This window comes from Arvicanthis niloticus, chromosome 20, assembly GCF_011762505.2.
Source record: "Arvicanthis niloticus isolate mArvNil1 chromosome 20, mArvNil1.pat.X, whole genome shotgun sequence".
Lineage (NCBI taxonomy): Eukaryota > Metazoa > Chordata > Mammalia > Rodentia > Muridae > Arvicanthis > Arvicanthis niloticus.
The window spans coordinates 35240485-35259569 of NC_047677.1; the positions used below are offsets into that span (position 1 = coordinate 35240485).

At 43.9% G+C, this 19085-nt stretch overlaps 1 protein-coding gene across 1 annotated transcript in view; it reads left to right on the plus strand.

Moving 5' to 3' along the window:
• Slc16a9 (solute carrier family 16 member 9) overlaps positions 1 to 18836 on the plus strand; it is a 39550-nt gene extending 20714 nt beyond the window's left edge. The window contains exons 3-6 of the mRNA XM_034524430.2: positions 61 to 204; positions 7633 to 7728; positions 14880 to 15788; positions 16525 to 18836. Coding sequence (XP_034380321.1) covers positions 61 to 204; positions 7633 to 7728; positions 14880 to 15788; positions 16525 to 16706 — 1331 coding nt within the window. The 3' untranslated portion in view covers positions 16707 to 18836. The remainder of the gene's footprint in view (positions 1 to 60; positions 205 to 7632; positions 7729 to 14879; positions 15789 to 16524) is intronic.
• The last annotated feature ends 249 nt before the right edge of the window (positions 18837 to 19085 follow it).

Consider the following 19085-nt stretch of genomic DNA (forward strand, 5'->3'; position numbering starts at 1 on the left):
CCGTGTGGTTATAAGAAAGGGGGTCACTGCTACATAAGTGAAGGTCTCAATTTCTTCTAGGTCCTGTGTGCAGTCTCTTCGTCTCATCTTTTGGAGCGAGACCCGTCACAATCTTCAGTGGCTTCTTGGTGGCTGGCGGCCTGATGCTGAGCAGTCTTGCCCCCAATATCTACTTTCTGTTTTTCTCTTATGGCATTGTTGTAGGTAAGCAGCCGGGTCCCCACTTAACCCAGGTCTTCCGGAAGAGCAGGCAGTGAGAGAGGTGGCTCAGCAGTAAGGTCCATCTCTCTAGCATGGGATAAGCACAGTTGACAGTTCCTTTATGCCCTCTTCAAGGGGGCATGTCCAGGAAGGTATTCTAAGACCTTACCTCTTGTTCCCAGCAAGGAAAAGTGAGACAGCAGACGGTAAACTCAGGCATTCCTGATGTTGGTCACTTCTCCCTGTTTGCTACTGAGACTTTGGCAATAGTGGACACAGTTTCAGTTTATTCCTAGCACCTAATCCAGAAGTTCAAGTGGACGCACAAAATGGAGTTTAAAAATAAGGCATGTGACTAAGGAAGCTGGTAGAGTGGGAATGCTTGACGAGCCAAGAGTTGAGTCTTAACCCTGAAAATTCCTTTGTAATGTATTTAAATGTGTTTGATGACATATCACTCGATGACAGGTGAGTTCCTATGAGCCTCTGTATACTTTATGCAAATTAGTGACCATTTCCTATACATTCACCTTAGAAAGAGCAGTGTCATAAGAATTTCCCCCAGGCTTTATTTAAATAGTTTTGTTATCAAAGATGGTTATTCCTCCCTGACACGCGCCCCCCCCCCCCCCTTTGAGACAGGGCCTCACTATGAAGCCTTTGGACAGTCTGCTTCCTGGGTGCTGGGATTAAAGGCATATGTCACCAATTCCAGCCAAAGACAATCTTGATTCTCATGGATGTCCAGTTGTGCTAAGGAGCTTATGATTTTTGGTTGGTTTCGTTTTGTGTTGAAGCAGAATCTCCTGATATGACCCAGCCTGGCCCTGAACCCTAGATCCTCCTGGCTCAGCTTCCCTAGTTTGGGGATTGCATGTGTGCCTCACTCCGTCTAGCTCATAAGTATGATTTTTAGTATTGTCTGAGGCTGCCTCTGCAAGATACAGGCCATAGATGCAGATGGCAAAGAAAAGCTAATGCCAAGACCACGGCTGTTTTCAGTGTTATATTCTAGCAATAGAAAATGCATGCTGGGCAGTGGTGGCGCACGCCTTTAATCCCAGCACTTGGGAGGCAGAGGCAGGCGGATTTCTGAGTTCGAGGCCAGCCTGGTCTACAGAGTTAGTTCCAGGACACAGCCAGGACTACACAGAGAAACCCTGTCTCGAAAAGCCAAAAAAAAAAAAAAAAATGCATACTTACGTTTTTCAATGTCTTGATCCTATGCGGTTGACTGTGCTAAAGATCAGAAAATCAGAAGTGAGAATCAGGGAGTCAAGCTGCTGGTCATCTAGGTGGAAGGACGGGCTGATAAATGTGTAAATTGCCACACGGCAGAAGCGAGGCCAGTGGCAAAGTGAAACCAGTGCCCCTGTGCTGGTGTTCTATGTGTCTGCTGAGACAGGCTGGGATGCAGACTGGAGGAGAAAGAAGGGTAGCGGAGGATGCACGGAGCCAAACAATGGGATACGGTGGATAACATGCGTGCGTGCGTGCGTGTGTGCGTGCATACGTGCGGTGGATAAGAAACAGCAACCTTTTAAAAAAGATGGTGCGTGGGTGCGCTTCCGTCCTTTCGTCTGTGCCTGTCCGTGCATGCTTGCGTGCGTGCGTGCGTATGTGCATGTATGCGTGTATACAGTGCCTGTGGAGGCCAGAAGAGGGCGTCATAGTCCCTGCTGGCGTGGGTACTGGGATCCAAAGGTACTTAGGCTCCCCAGTAGAGCAGCTAAGTGCTCCAGTCCTCAGCGGCAGACTTTTCCTACATATTTATTTTTAAAAGAAATCCCACATGTCATCTGAGAGTCTGCAGATATGTCAAAGCATCTGATAGAAACAGCCTGTTGGGGAAATGTTGCATCTTCCGTCGTTTTTTGTTTTTTTTTTTTTTTAATTGCAGAGACATGGAGCGATGCACACTGCAGCTTAGATAGACAGGAACTGTGCTAAAGCCCAGGGAACTATGAGGAAGTCAGAGTTCCCAAGACCTCGGGAGTTCAGAGAAAAATGCTGAGGTGAACTGGTAGCTGGAGCTGGATCCCTTGGGCTGTGGGTGTGATGGGGAGCTTAGCGTCTGACAAAGAGAGTAGCAATGAGAACGCACACGCCTTAGGAAATGATGGGTGTGTTTAAAAGTCTGTAAAGGTGAGATAAAGAGAATTATATAAGCTGTTTTGAAGGAAAAATCCTTGGCCACATTGATCTATTATTTTAAGGTGGCCTTGGTCCAAAGTGAAACTAGCTGGGCAGAAGTCCTTGTCCTTGTTGGAAGTCTGTGTGTGTGTGTGTGTGTGTGTGTGTGTGTGATCTGCAATGGCTTTTGTACATGGTTTGCAAAGTCATTTGTGAAAGGCTCTTGACAGCTCTCGCTTTTGGGGACATATGCCTGAGACCCTGTTCTTCATACCTCCTCGCTGTATGTATATATGTATATGTGTATATATATATATATATATATATATGTGTGTGTGTGTGTGTGTGTGTGTATGTATATATGTTTGTATGTATATATGTGTATGTGTGTATGCATATATATATGTATATATGTATATATGCATACAGGTATGTATATGTATGTATGCATATGTATGTATATGTATATATGCATGTATATATGCATGTATGCATGTGTATGTATATTTGTATGAATGTATACGTGTATATGTATGTATATTTGTATGTATATTTGTGTATGTATGTGTGTATATATGTATATATGTGTGTATATATGCATATATGTATGTATGCGTATGTATGCATATGTATATATGCATGTGTGTATATGCATGTGTATGTATGTATGTATCTATTTACATTTGTATGAATGTATATATGTATGTATGTGTATATTTTTGTTTTGTTTTATGGCTGGATAAAACGGACTCCATTTGGATTCCACTTTCACAGAGTGGAGTTATATTAAAAAGAGAGATTCTGGACTTGGGTCTCATCCAGATGGAGATGCAAAAGCATGCGCTTGGTGAAAAAGACTCAGCAGGCCATTGGATAACATTCGGTGTTCACCTGTTTAAACACAGGGCACACTTACATTTCACTTGTGTTTGTACCGTGAAGACTCAGCAGTGCAGGCTTTAAAGAATCTGTTGTGTCTCTTCATTGTACATGGTACGATGTCATGTGAGGTCAAATATATGTATTTATTCATATATGCATATATATGTATATATATGTACACACACATTATACAGTCCTCTCAGGCTCCTGTCCCTTGTCCCTCCCCTCTGGCTCCCATTAGTTCCCTTGACCCTCTAGAATCTAGGTGCCACAGTTGAGAGAAAACAAGATATTCCTGACATTGGCTAAGTTTACCTAAATATGGTTATTTGATGTCAAAATTATCATGCTACTTAGACAATTTTCACTGTTAGAATTTGACCAAAGCTGATTGACCACCAGAGAGTGCTTTAAGACAATAGATGGGAAACTTTAATGTCTTAGGACTTTTGAATTTTCTTACTTAGATCTCTAAGGAACTTTAGGTGGTATGGATCATATATTTACTTATTGTATTGTGTTTTAATATATTACATATAAAATATAACGAATTTAGGACTGAGGAGACAGATGCCTCAGTGTTTAAGAGTACTCATGTAGAAGACCCGCATTCAGCTTCCAACAACACTCTCAGAAGGCAGCTCACAACTGCCTGTAGTAACTCCACCTCTAAGGGATTGGCTGCCCTCTTCTGTCCTCCACAGACAACAGGGTTCAGGCAGTTATACAGACATAGCATACCCACCATATACAGAGCACGAACACACATAATACATATACATTTAAAATAAAATAAATATTAACAACTAAGAAATACAAATTTAAAAGATAAATTAATTTTTAAAGGTTTGTTTGTTTGTTTGTTTGTTTATCTTTTCTTTTTCCAGACAGGGTCTCTCTATATGGTCCTAGCTATCCTAAAACTCACCTTGTAGACCAGGCTGTCCTTGAACTCACAGAGATACACCTGCCTCTTCCTCTCAAGTGCTGGGATGAAAGGCGTGTACCACTACACCTGGCTATTTGTCTTTATTTTATGTGTATGTGTGCATGTGATTGCATGAGTTTATATGCACTGTATGTGAATAAGTGTCCGTGGTGTGGTCTTGTCCTTGCGTTCACAGACTGCTTTAGTTTATCACAGTTGTGACAAATGCCTGAGCATCACGGACAGGGAAGGATTCCCTTTGGCTTCTGTTTTCAGAGGTGTCAGCCCATCATGGTTGAAGAGACCAGAGAGCAGAGAGAATTCTCTGTCAGTGATTTTCCTAACTTTCTCCATTTGGTACATCCAAGGGCCATATGGATGTAGCACCCACGTTCAGGCTGCGTCTCCCCTCAGGAAAGGCCTACACAAACACGCCCAGAGGTGTGCCTTACTATTCCCTTGGGTGCTTCAGAATGCAATCAGATTGAGAGTCAGTATTCACCGCCTGAGTCTGGCTTCCTAAAAGACACATGTTCTCCTGTGTCTGCCTTTATTCAGCCTGTGTCAGTGAGTGCTTTTGAAGCATGTGAGGAAAATATGGACACATACACATACCATACACACACATACCACACACATACATACACACACATCGTACACATGCCACACACACATCACACATACACACACATTCTCACACACATACCACACACATACACACACACCCTCACACACATACACACATCCACTCACACACATACCACACATGTACACATGCACAGATATGTACACACACACCATACACATACCACACACACACATACACACACATACACACACATACACACACTACACACACATACCATACATACAGACACACCACACACACATACCACACACGTACCACACACATGTACACACATATCCCCCCCCACACACACATACACAAAACTATATGTGGTTTTGTGCACATGAGTGGAGGTGTCCACAGTGGGCAGCAGAGGGAGTCAGTCCTCTGCAGCCTGAGTTGGGCAGTTGTAGGCTGGGAACTGGACTCGGGTCCTATGTAAGAGCAGTGTACTGTCTTAACAACTAAGCCATCTCTCCAGCCTCAGGGACAAGGCTATTTTTTTTTCAAGTTACTATAAATATTTGTATAAGATACCACAGCAAAATTAGTAGGAAATAGATTCACTGTGATGCAGACCCTGATGCCACCTGATGCCACCTGATGCGGGCATATTTCCATCCTTTGTGATGAGGAGTCTATTGGTTTATTCTGTGCTTGGAGAAGATCTATATCCAAACCTGATTCTATAACACCATAAATTGCTTGTTTGAAAATTATTGGTTCTCTAAGAAATAAAAGAACCTTAAAATGCTAACACACTTCATGATAAAATGCTCAAAGCCATTTTTATTACTGTCACCAACTCAGTGGGTATGGTGGTGCAGATTGGCTATGCCAGAACTCAGGAGGCTCCAGCAGGAGGATTGGAAGTTTGAGGCCAGACCGAGTCTTGCAATGTGTGGCTGAGCACAGAGTTCCCAAGGTGCTTACTCGTGCGTTTGTTAAAACCATGCTGGCTGTCTTAGTTAGGGTTTTACTGCTGTGAACAGTCACCATGACCAAGGCAACTCTCATAAGGACAACATTTAACTGGGGCTGGCTTACAGGTTCAGAGGTTCAGTCTATTATCATCAAGGTGGTAGCATGGCAGCATCCAGTCAGGCATGGTGCAGGAGGAGCAGAGAGTTCTACATCTTCATCTGAAGGCTGCTAGAAGACTGGTTTCCAGGCAGCTAGGACAAGGGGCTTAAAGCCCATGCTCACAATGCCACACCCACTCCAACATGACCACACCCACTCCAACATGACCACACCCACTCCGATAAGGCCACACCCACTCCAAATAGCGCCAATCTCTGACCCAAGCATATACAAACCATTACACCGTCACTTTACTAGATAGTTAAGCAATGAAAATTATCTCAGTGTACTCAGTGAGCCAGGGTATCATTTTTGTCAGTGGCTTTATGTGTTATTTCTCGAGTAGTTGTCAAGACCGGATAACCTAACAGAGAAAGGTAAAAAAAGTAAATGCCAGGAAGCCGTGTGAGATACTAATGGGAAGCCGGCAGACCTGGCCAGAGTTTCTCAGCAGGGATAGAAACTGAGCAGTAAAGCTAACAAGCTAGGACCGATCACGAGACAAGACAAGGAGACAAAGGTAGCCACAAGACTGCTTTTGATTATGGAAAATTTCAAATTTACAGAGAAATGGAGAATATCATTGCAAGGAACCATGTGCCTGAGACTTGCCGGTATCTTAATGAATTTGTGTCTCCTCCTCCTCCTCCTCCTCCTCCTCCTCCTCCTCCTCCTCCTCCTCCTCTTCTAATTCCTCTTCCTCCTCCTCCTCTTCTAATTCCTCCTCCTCCTCCTCCTCTTCTAATTCCTCTTCCTCCTCCTCTTCTTTTTCTTCTTCTTCTTCTTCTCCTTCTTCTCCTTCTTCTCCTTCTCCTTCTCCTTCTCCTTCTCCTTCTCCTTCTCCTTCTCCTTCTCCTGCCACGTCCTCCTCCTCCTCCTCCTCCTCCTCCTCCTCCTCCTCCTCCTCCTCTTCTTCTTCTTCTCCCAAGTTACTTTAGTTGAAACTAAACAGTCACTTGTATTTTGCTGTTAAATAGGCTACTGGACATCTCTAAACACAGGGACTTATAGATAAAAAGCTTTGTGGGGCTGATTGAGATCCCAAGAGATCTCTTCAGAGCCTTTGTTTTGGTGGCGGGGTGTAGAAGATGAACTCCAGTAGAATAGCTTGGGGTAAGAAGGGGGTGGAGCTTAAAGGTGTTTAGGGAGGGTTAAGGAGATGGCTCAGTGGTTAGGAGCTCCGGTCTGCTCCTCTAGAGGACCTGGGTTCAATTCCCAGCACCCACGTTGGGTAACTACAGTTCCAGGGGAATCCAGTTCTCTCTTTTGGACTCCACGGGCACTTGCAAACATGTGTGCAACCGTGTGCATACACATAAATAAAAGTAAAATGTTTTTTTTTTTCAATTGTGTAGAGGCCATGGAGAAAAAACAGTCACTCTTTCAAGGTGGAGAGCTGAGCCTCTTTCAAGGTGGAGAGCTGAGCTATGGTCCCAATTAAGTTTTGATATATGGTGGATGACTTAACCACTTCCTGTCTCCTCCCCGTATCTCCAGTCATACATGAATTATTCTTTTATACTTCAGAAACTGGGCTATTTCTTTTTTTAAAAAACTTGACCCTGATAGTAATCGAGAGGGGGGTGAAAAATGATGTTTTGCCCAAATGGATGTTTTCCCAAATGTCCATTCAGTCCACAGAGCTGATGCGGAGGTGTCTCGGGACTCTGGAGCTTCTGCAGCCAGTTCCACAGCTTCCTACGGGGAGTCCTGCATTCTTTTCTTTTGCATTGAAATTGTGCACCTGTCTGAATTCCCGCTGTCTTCTCATGTTCAGGTCTCGGATGTGGCTTGCTGTACACAGCGACGGTGACCATCACGTGCCAGTATTTTGACAGCCGCCGGGGCCTTGCCCTTGGCCTGATTTCAACAGGTACCTTTTCAAAATTAAGTCGAGTATTGTCACGAGCTGATGTTCTAAACCAGGTGAAGAGGTGTAAAACAAGTGTGTGAACCAACCTCTACCTGCCGCCAGCCAGAAAGCAAAATGGCTTTTCCAGCACTATTAGAAAGAAAGTTTTATTTTCCACTGTATATTTGGGAATAGCTTTCAAAACCCCAAGATCCAACCCGGGAGCTCGTGGCCCATGGCTTAAATCCCAGGCAGACACGGGCAAATCTCTCTTGATTTTGAGGCCAGGCCAGCCTGGTGTATAGGGCGAGTTCCAGGACAGCCAGAGCTACAGAAAAGAAACCCTGTCTTGGAAAACACCCCCCCACACACACACACACAAACAAAACCTACACACCCACACCCACACACCCACACACACCTGCTGCCAAGATCTGTAAATGGTGAATCTGAGTTCTAGACTAGTGTGATATACATAGGAGAAAATTCCAGGCCCCCAGGGTATTGGCAACTATCTGTGAGGGGTGGGTGGGGGAGGTTTGGGTAAAAAGCAGAGAATCCTGAAATCTCCTGCTCTGAAAAGAAGGACCTGAGGGAACAAAAATTCCCTGAAGCCTCTGTCTGAGAGTCTGAGGTCAACCTTGCCACATAATGTAGAACTCACAACATGCCTAAGGGCTTGATCTCTGACCGGGACTCGATGACTTATCCACACATTCAAGCAATACACACTCTTATTTAAGAGATGATCCCTGAAGGCATAAAATATAAATTTTAAGCCAGGTTGGCGCACCTCTTTCATTTCACACTGGGGTTTGGTGTGGAAGGTTTGTGATCACGGGGCCTGTCTGGGTTATATGTAACGAGAACCTATCTCAAACCAACAACGAAAAAACATATATAAGGTTTAAATATAATTTCTGGCCTCCTTTAGATATCTTGAAGTGTTGTTACTTCATGTTTTAGATGGATTTAAAAACATGTTGAGATGGTATCAATTTCTGTGGACAATATTCTATCAGTCTAGTTAGGGCAGAGGTTCTCAACCTGTGGGTTGTGACATGATTCCTTTGGGGGCTCAACCTACCCCTTTCAAAGGGACCTTACATCAGACATCCTGCATATCAGATATTTACATTATGATTCATAACAGTAGCAAAATTATAGTTATGCAGTGGCAATAAAAATAATTTTATGGTTGGGGATCACCACAACAGTAGGATCTGTATTAAAAGATCACAGCATTAGGAAGGTTGAGAATCACTCGTTTAGGGGGTGAGCTGCTAAGTTAGCAACAAGTTCTGTTTACCCAAGCTAGTTGTTGGTGTGGGGGTTGAGAGTAGGGAAGGGTCCTGAAAGGTCTAGCTCGGCCAGGCTGCCAGACCTCAACTGGCACCAAGTTGGATACTGACCCAGCTTGTCTAAGGAAGTCCCAGTACTAGGTAGTAAGTATGAGGTATGGTCCAGGAGGAGATGAGGCTGGAATCTGAGCAGATGGAAACCAGAGAAGGAACACAAAAGCAGATGGTGGGATTACAGAGCAGTAGGGATGTAGTTTAAAACACCTGTCACTATCACCCAGAAATGTGAAGTAACTGTGGTCCAGAAACCTGAAGGATAAAGTGTGTGTGTGTGTGTGTGTGTAGTTAAAAAACAGTTATCACACACATCTTGGAGCCAGACTTCTTAAAGATTTAATAGTGTGTATGTCTGTGTGTGGGTTTGTGCATGTGAGTGCAGGTGCCCACAGATGTCAGTAGGGGGCGTCAGAGCCCCTGAAGCTGCAACAACCCATATGTTCTCCACAAACTTGAAAATGCAAGTCTTCTGCAAGAGCAGGAAGTATTTTATCTCAAATTGAAAATGGATTTTTTAACAGTATATTCTTACAATGGGTTCTTCCTCCTTCAACTCTTCCTAGAGTCTCCCTACAACCCGACCCACCCAAATCCACATCTTTTCTCATTAGAAAACAAACAGGCATCCAAGAAAATAAATAAATAAATAAATAAATAAATAAATAAATAAATAATATGATCAAATAAAAACAAGTAAACCTGAATACGACAAAACAAACACAAAGAGCCAAAGAAGAGGCTAGGAAACACATATAGATGCAGAGACGCACACATTAGTGTACATAGGAATTACCTCAAAACATAAAATCGGAAACCATTATATAAAAGCAGAAGATTTGCAGGATAAGAAAAAAAAGAAGAAAAAAAAAGAGAGAGAAAAGAAATGCCCAGAAAAAGTATTATGAGACAACAAACAAAATAATAATAATAACAAAAACAAAAATCACCTCCAAAAATACCATTGAGTTTGTTTTGTGTTGGCCATCTGCTAGAGAGAACTATTTTACAAGTGATTATCCATTGGAGCTTCTGGGCTAGGGATAGGGGATGGGGGCGTGGTTGGGTCTGAGCGTGGCTTGTGGCCACTTCCTCTCTCTGTGCTGGAGAAAGTGCTTTTAGCTGTCCCCCTGAAGCTAGACTTCCTTCACTTGCTGGTTGGTGTTAGACAAGATGCTTCTCTGCTGTGGGCCTCCGTTTTCTGAACTGTAAAATGGCGATAGTAATATCAGACACGACGCTTGGTTATGGGGACCCTAGAGGCACACACAGACTGTAGGAGAGCCAGTAATTGTAACTGTGATCAAAATCTCCCATCCTGTTCAGATTCACCGATGCTAAAGTTACTGCAGATGTCCTGCCGTTGCGTGGCTCTCATGTAGAGGGCAGAGGGCAGGGCAGAGGGCCTGCACTGTCTGTAGCACGGCAAATCCAAAAGGCCACACCCATGGGCAGTTCAGATTTGAATGGGGATTTTGCTTTCAACCTACAGGAGGCTGGTGATTTAAATCTAAAGCCAGGCATGATTCCCTGCCATCTAAGGAGATCTCAGCAAAACAGAGTCACAGTTGAAGTTTTTCAAAAGAGACCATGAGCCATGTTTCTTGAAACATGATTGCCTGGTCAAGAAAGGTAAAATGTGGATGTTTAAGCATATAATGCCAAGGTTTTTGCCTGATGTGGTGGCGTACACCATTCCAGTACTCAGCAGGCTGAGACAGGAGGAATGTGAGTTCAAGGTTAGCTCTGGGTACATTGGGGGAGCCTGTATCAAAACAAGCAGCAACAAAACCGTGAAGGTGGTGGGCTGTGGTCTTCCTCAGTGGTGGACAGAGGCTAGAAAACTGGCCTCTGGTCCAGTCTGCTTTACTGTCTGTTCTGGTACATTGCATAAGCTTGCTTTTTCTATTTTTAGCCCTATTTTAAAAAGTGAAAAGAACGTTTCATGGTGTGTAAACATTCGGGGAAACTGAGTGTCCAAAAATAGCAGGCTATCTGCTGTCTGGTGTCTCCGTGTTTCCCGGGAGAGTTCAGTACTGAGGACAAACCGGCACTGGATGACTAATGTCTTAAATGTTTGTTCTCTGGTCTCTTACCAAAAAGCTTGAAACAATTGGTATCGATGAGCTAATTAATGCACGTGTGTGCCTCTTAACTGTTCGAGGTTCCCTAAACACCAATTATTTTTCCTGTCTGTAGCCGTGTAAGATCTAGACTCAGAGGAAAGCATAATTAGTGCTCTCCCACTCTGCTCTTTCACGTTGACTATTTTTCAATTAAAATGTTCTTGTAGACAATTAAAAAATAGAGTTTTGCATTCTCCAAAACTCCACAAGAAAACTCTGAGATTGGTTCCCGCCGCCGGAAGAATTCCCGCATCTTCTCTAAGTCACCACTGTGTTCTCAATGGGACACAGGCTGAGATACTGAATTTGGCCTGCCCCATCACACAGTGCATTGTAGCAGTTCAATAGCTGGGCTGAAGTGATTTGCTATTTCATGATATGGGCAGATGGATTCTGTCGTTGAGTGGTGGCAGTTCTTTTTCAATTTAAGAGCAAAGCAGAACATGAAACTTTTAACTTGTATTTCTATATCCGTGTGTGTGTGCATGCATGTGTGTGTGCGCGTGCGCGAGCATGTGTGTGCAAGCACGCATTCATGGGTGAGTATGGACACTTGCTTGCCACACACAACTCACGCAGTGGTCATAGGGAGACTTGCTGAACCCAGATCCTCAGGTGTGCCGATTCATCTCTCTGCCCCCCAAACAGACCTTGGAAAACATTGAGAACATGTCTAAGGGGCTGGAAAGATGGCTCAGAGCTTAAGAACAAAGCTGCTTTTCTAGGGAACCCGGGTTCCGTTCCTAGCATCTACATGGCAGGGCAAAACCATATGTAACTGCAGTTCCAGGGGATCCAGTGCCTTCTTTGGCCTCTCCTGGAATCAGGCAGGCATGTGGAGCACAGACAGGCATGTAAGCAAAACACCCATCCATGATAAGTTTAAATATTTTAAAAAGAGCACGTTTAGTGTCCTAACAGTGTGGCATTTTATTACAGAAGTTTGTAACTTCTGTCTAGTGGATTAGACAGAAGTCACAAACGGTTCCATAAAGAAGAACATACTTTGAAGTTACCCCGTTCCATTTTATTCCTTGTTTTCTGAACCGCTTTTAGCTGCTGAAGCATGCACCACTTTTCAAAGACAGGGAAGGGATTGAATTTGTTTATTAATTACTTTTATTTTCTGTCTTTGGGTGTTTTGCCTGCATGTGTGTCTTTGCACCACATTTACGCAGTGCCTGAAGGGACCAGTAGGGGGCGCTGGAGCCTACCTGAAACTGCAGTTACAGATGGTTAAGAGCTGCCCTGTGGGTGCTGGGAATTGAACCTACGTCCTCTGCAAAAACAGCCAGCACTCTTAATCTCTGCATATATATCCCTTTGCTCCTTGTTATAATAGTTTTTGATGAGATGAGTTTTTAGAGCATGTATATCTACTAAGATCATCTAATGCAGAATTTTAAAATTTAACTTGTTTACATTTTCCTGCTGTTTCATGACATTTCCTAGTGATATTTAAATTTTTTAAATACTCAATTTTTTAAAAAAAAATTGAAATAACCCAACAAGAACAGCATAAATTAAACAGCATTGCAGTGTGCTTTGGGAGATCAATGGTGAAGAGGAGACATTTTATCCCTGTGCGATGTCTACTATAATTGAAATACTCCATCAAATCTCACTCCTGCCTTTTCTTCTACTTCTATTAATGCATTAAGAATATAAATCACTTGTTCTAGTGATACCGCAATGAATTTAAGTGATCAAATGAATATAAATATCCTAAAATCAACCCAATAGCAGTCATCTTAAAAATGAAATGTAGAAATTTGCTTTTACAAAGGCAATAGAATGTAGCAAGGAGCTCACTACATACTAAATGCAAAATGCAGCCAAAGAGCGTTTGCCAAGAATATAAGGACCAGCAAGACGACTCAGTGGGTAAAAGCAACTTTACTGAGTTTAAGTCCTAAGACTCTCATAATAGGAGAGAATGGACCCCCAAAAGTTGTCCTCTGACCTACACACACACACACACACACACACACACACACACAGAGACAGATAGAGACAGATACATACAGACACACACTAAGAGACAGATACAGATACACATAGAAACAGACATGCACATAGATACATTAACACATACTCAGACAGATATGCATAGAGACAGACACACACACAGAGACAGACACAGACATACATAGAGACAGATAGACACACATGAAGATACAGATACACATAGAGACAAACACGGACAGACAGATACACACACACAGACATATTAACATACACACAGACAGACATACATAGAGTCAGACAGACAAGACACACACTAAGAGACAGATACGGACGCATATAGAGACAGACAGACAGACACACAGAGACAGACACACATAGAGACAGACACATACACAAATAGAGACAGACACGCACACACACACTTATACACACACATACACACAAACACACACAGACAGTCACATAGAGAAAGACACAGAAACACATACATAAACACTAACACTGCCGGGCGGTGGTGGCGCACGCCTTTAATCCCAGCACTTGGGAGTCAGAGGCAGGTGGATTTCTGAGTTCGAGGCCAGCCTGGTCTACAGAGTGAGTTCCAGGACAGCCAGGGCTACACAGAGAAACCCTGTCTCGAAAAACCAAAAAAAAAAAAAAAAAAAAAAAAACACAAACACACTAACACAAATACACACAAAGGGACACACACAGACAGAGATATACATAGAGACAGACAAACATATACACACACACACACTCACGCATACTCTGGGAAGTGCATGGCCATATAAATATCCACACTTCACAAATGTAATTTTAAAATTAAAAAATGAACTCCATGGGTTCCTGACCGAATAGAGTCCCGCTGTGTTGTTTACAGCTTGGAAATTTGTGGTAAAAATTTTAAGCTCTCTAGCCCTTACTTCCTCTGGAGACCTGGGGGTTATAGTAGGGTGTTCTCAACAGGACCACTGAAAATGATGAAGGAGATTGTGTATCCAAAGTACACAACAGGGAGCTGGGAGCTGACTCAGCAAGTAAAAGCATGAATGGCTTTCACAGAGGACCTGTGTTCAGTTCCCAGCGCCGCATCAGGCAGCTCACAGCCACCTGTAATCCCAGCCACCGGGATCCGATGCCCTCATCTGACCTTTGTGGGTTACCCACTCCACAGAGACACATGCACACATATGTCATTTAAAAATAATGGTAAACCCTGGGGCTGAAGAGATGGCTTAGTGGTTACGAGTACTCCGGCTGTTCTTGCAGAGGATCTGACATTGGTTCCTAGCACACACATGGCAGCTAACCAGTGTCTGTAAACTCCAGTTCCAGGGGAATCCAATACTTTCGACTGGCTTCCATGGGCACTGTGCATGTGTGGCACATATAACCATGCAAGAAAAAACATGCATACACATAAAATTAAAAAGTTAAAAATCCCTTAAAAAAAATAAAATAAATCCTAAGTGCAAACAGGGTCTTTGAACATTTCACTGAAGATGGATGTCCTGGATGTCCTGTCCGTTCTGATGGTCCGCTGAGTGTTCTTGTAGCGTTAATACAAAGACCCCGTGAATGCCAGTGTAAATAATATGCATAATCATAATGCCACCAATGCATGTTCTAAGGTTATAAAAAGCGATCATGGCTGAATCAATCAATATCTCTCTCTCTCTCTCTCTCTCTCTCTCTCTCTCTCTCTCTCTCTCTCTTTCAGGTTCGAGTGTGGGCCTGTTCATCTACGCAGCTCTGCAGAGGATGCTGGTTGAGTTCTATGGCCTGGATGGGTGCCTGCTCATCGTGGGCGCTTTAGCCTTAAACATCCTAGTCTGTGGCAGCCTGATGAGGCCCTTGCAGACCTCCGACTGCCCTTTTCCTGAAAAGACAGCTCCGGAGAATGTTCCAGATCGATACTCCATGTACAACGAGAAAGAGAAGAATCAGGAAGAAACTATGAACTTCCAAGACAAGGGCTACGGGAGCGAAGATAAATGCTTGCCCAATGGTGACTGGGGACGGGAGACTTCCCTTCCTAAAAGCCTCACCGTCGTTGCACACACCAAGGAGCCCGAACCGTACAAAAAGAAGGTCGTGGAACAGACTAATTTTTGCAAGCAGCTTGCCAAGAGGAAATGGCAGCTATATAGGAACTACTGCGGAGAGACCGCGTCTCTTTTTAAAAACAAAGTCTTCTCAGCGCTGTTCATCGCCATCTTGCTTTTTGACATCGGAGGTTTTCCACCGTCGCTGCTCATGGAGGACGTTGCGAGAAGTTACCATGTGAGGGAAGACGATCTTACCATGCCTCTCATCTCCATTTTCGGCATCATGACAGCCGTGGGCAAGCTTCTTTTGGGCATCCTGGCTGACTTCAAGTGGATCAACACCTTGTATCTCTACGTAGCTACCCTCATCATCACCGGCCTGGCCTTGTGCGCAATCCCCCTTGCCAAGAGTTATGTCACGCTGGCGATACTTTCTGGGATCTTAGGTTTTCTTACCGGTAATTGGTCCATCTTCCCATATGTGACCACGAAAACTGTGGGGATTGACAAATTAGCCCACGCCTATGGAATACTCATGTTCTTTGCTGGACTTGGGAACAGCCTCGGCCCCCCCATAGTTGGTAAGATGTTCGTTCATTCAAGTCAGCTCAGTTAATTCATCGTTCTCCGTGACATTTCCAGATAGAGAAGTTCTCAGCGATAGCATAGATTTGCTCAAAGTAAAACGGATTGTTTTGCGGTAGTTTATTCAAGCTGACGTTAGTAGGGCTGGGGGTGTAGCCCCGCTGGTAGAGTGCTTGCTTAGCATATGCAGGAAGCTTTTGGTTTATTCTCCAGCTCCATCTAAAACTGGGCGTGGTAGCTCACACCTGTAACCCTAGCACCTGGGAGGGTCTAAAGTGTAAATTTCAAGCTCATGTTTGGTTTATGGTGAGTTTTAGGGTAGCCTGAGCTACTCGAGTCCCTGACTCAATACACACACACACACACACACACACACACACACACACACACACACACGTGCGTGGGCACGTGCATCCACTCACCCATATACACATGCGTGCAAACATGCACTCACAGATGCACACACATGGATGTACACACGCATGCATGCATGCACACACACACACACATATGCACATGTGCACACACATGCACACTCACACACACCCCTGTTGATATACCTCCTCTGACTTTGTGCCCATCCTTTAATTGGGAGAAACTAAAAATACCTGCCTCAAATATTTAAGAGACTTCTCTCTTAAAACACAGGCAGCCATGTTGGAAGCAGGTTGGGGTGGGGGGACGCACTCAGCTTCTCTGAAACTTACATTGTTTTAATGACTCTCTCCTCAGGTTGGTTCTATGACTGGACCCAGACCTATGACATTGCCTTTTATTTCAGTGGCTTCTGTGTCCTGCTGGGGGGCTTCATCCTGCTGGTCGCCATCTTGCCCTGTTGGAATATGTGCAACAAAAGACTCCCTAAGCCAGCGGCGCCAACGACCTTTTTCTACAAAGTTGCCTCTAATGTTTAGAGGGACATTAAAAAGCCTTATTTCCTCTATTTTTCTACTTTATACCGTACAGAAATCGTGTGTGTGTGTGTGTGTGTGTGTGTGTGTGTGTGAATATCTGTATGTAACCAATTGTTAGGCAGGTTCTCTAGAGTCAAGATCTTACAGCAAAACGTCTCTGGCTGACTCTGAAGGAGAACGCACACCTTGTTTTTGTGTGCCATGTATAACCTCAGATCCCTTGTCTTCCCCTCCCCCACCGCTAGGGAGTGGGACTGTTCTGTTTCACGGTTGTTCCTTGTTCCTGAGTTCAGGATGTAAAACCATTGAATAGCCTCGCACAGTTTCCTCTGGATGAAGTTTAAAGCCTCTGCTTTCTCCGTGAGGTCTCCAAGGTGCTCAGTGGGTCCTGTCTTAAACGGTGCACTGCTCGTGATGGGATTTGTGTGCAGGAGTAATGGCTGTCTCCTCCATGGCAGCCCTGCAAGTTCAGAGAAGAGACTGAGCCGTTTCATTTCCGGAAACAAAAGTGATTGCAACATCACTGAGCCGTTGAAGACCTTAGACCACATAGTTTAAATTGCAGCTGTCTGACGTCCGTCCGTTTTCTCTTTTGTTGTGCTCGATGAACTACTGGGAGGCAATTTGGTGTCCACTGCCTACGAACTTGCTCGATTCGCCCAGCAGCCTCCCTGCATGGCTGGCTCCTAGGACCTCGCTCCCTGGTCTTGATCGGCATCCACTCTACTGATGTCTTCTGAAAGAGTGGCAGGCTTGCCGGTTTCGGGCTTGGAGAGCCACACCTTTGAACCATTCCATCTGGCCAATGGGAAGCGCCCGTTTGCTTTGAGCGCTGTGAGAACTGGTTGCAAGGCCTTGCATGTCTTCCAAATGAAGCCAGTGGTGGTTTCTCTTGGACTTTGCCACTACTGTGTTTCGATTCGCTAAAAAAATGATGCTCTCGGTCCATAAGATGTGGGAAAGGACAGGGCAAAGAGAAATTGCTACTATCACCCAATCGCATTTAATCCAAGAACAGTGTTTGAGGGTGAAAATAATGTTTAATAAATGGGCTTTTTTTCCCCCCTCTGTATAGAAATGAGTTTCAACTTTGGTATGCCTGGAAATGCCCTGTAGAAGCTTAAGTGCTTGGTACTATGCTTTTTCTTTTGTTTTCTTTTCTTTTTTTTTTTTTTTGAGACAGGGTTTCTTCTGCATATCCTTAGCTGTCCTGAACTTGCTTTATAGACCAGACTGGCCTTGAACTCAGATTCACCTCTGCCTCTGCCTCTGCCTCCCAAGTACTGGGATTAAAGGCAGGAGCACCTTTCCTGGCTAACTCTATGTTTTTTATTTTAATCCTGCATGTCGGCCCAAGCATCTGGACTTCAACGAACTCTGCAAAGATTCTGGTGGCAGGGCCTGAGGACAGCTGTAGGCAACAGTAAGACTAGGCTGAAGCTCAGAGGAGCAGGAAGGGCAGGCATATCAAGTGGGAAGCCTGAATGCCTGTCCCCAGCAGCACAAGGGAAAAAGAGAGAAAACAGATTGGCAGTAGACAACCATTTTTTCCCCCTTGAATGAAAAGGGGAAAAAAAAGATAAACCACGAAGTCAGGTATTATAAAACAAACAGCTAAGGGTTTTTAAAGTAAGGGCTCCCTTTCTGTTGTGCCAAAATTGTCCTTTCATTTTTTTTTTTTTTTTTTTAAAAGATATGTGAAATGATCTTGGATGAACTACGTCACCTTCCTTTTCGGGCACCTGAAGCACTTTACTACACGTCCCTGATAGCACCTCCTGGAGGTCGATAACCAACTGTGTCCTGTGTCATCAAGTAGAAAGATTTCACATCATAGTCAGTCCTGCAGCCATGCAATAATGGGGCTCAAAGCACATGAGACTTGTGCTCTACATACACTCAGACTTCTGGAAAGTTCTTTGTACCTCACTCTTCAGCTTATCAAAGTTAGTAACTAAAACCTAACTCCAGCTCCAGGGGATCCGACACCCTCTTCTGTCTCCCACAGGCACCTGTGTATTGGTGACACACATATATATCCATGCCCATAAATAAAAATTAAACGGTATCTTTAAATTTTAGAGCTATAATTTTTTTTAAAGCTAAATAAATAAATAAATAAAAACCTTATACTCGTTTGTATCCAAAGTCTTGTTTTAGTCAATATTGTGTTCAGGGTTGCCGGTGACTTGAGAGGTTTGATTTTGCTGACATGTCTGTCGTCATCAATGTTGACAATTGGGCTGGGGTGTCATTTCTCATTGATATTACCTCTGTATACACGAGCCATTGTCTAGGGAGTGTGTTTTAAGTTATGATAAAATATTTTGGCTTGTTTTTTTTTTTCCCAACTTACTGTTTTTCTTCCCCGATACGGTG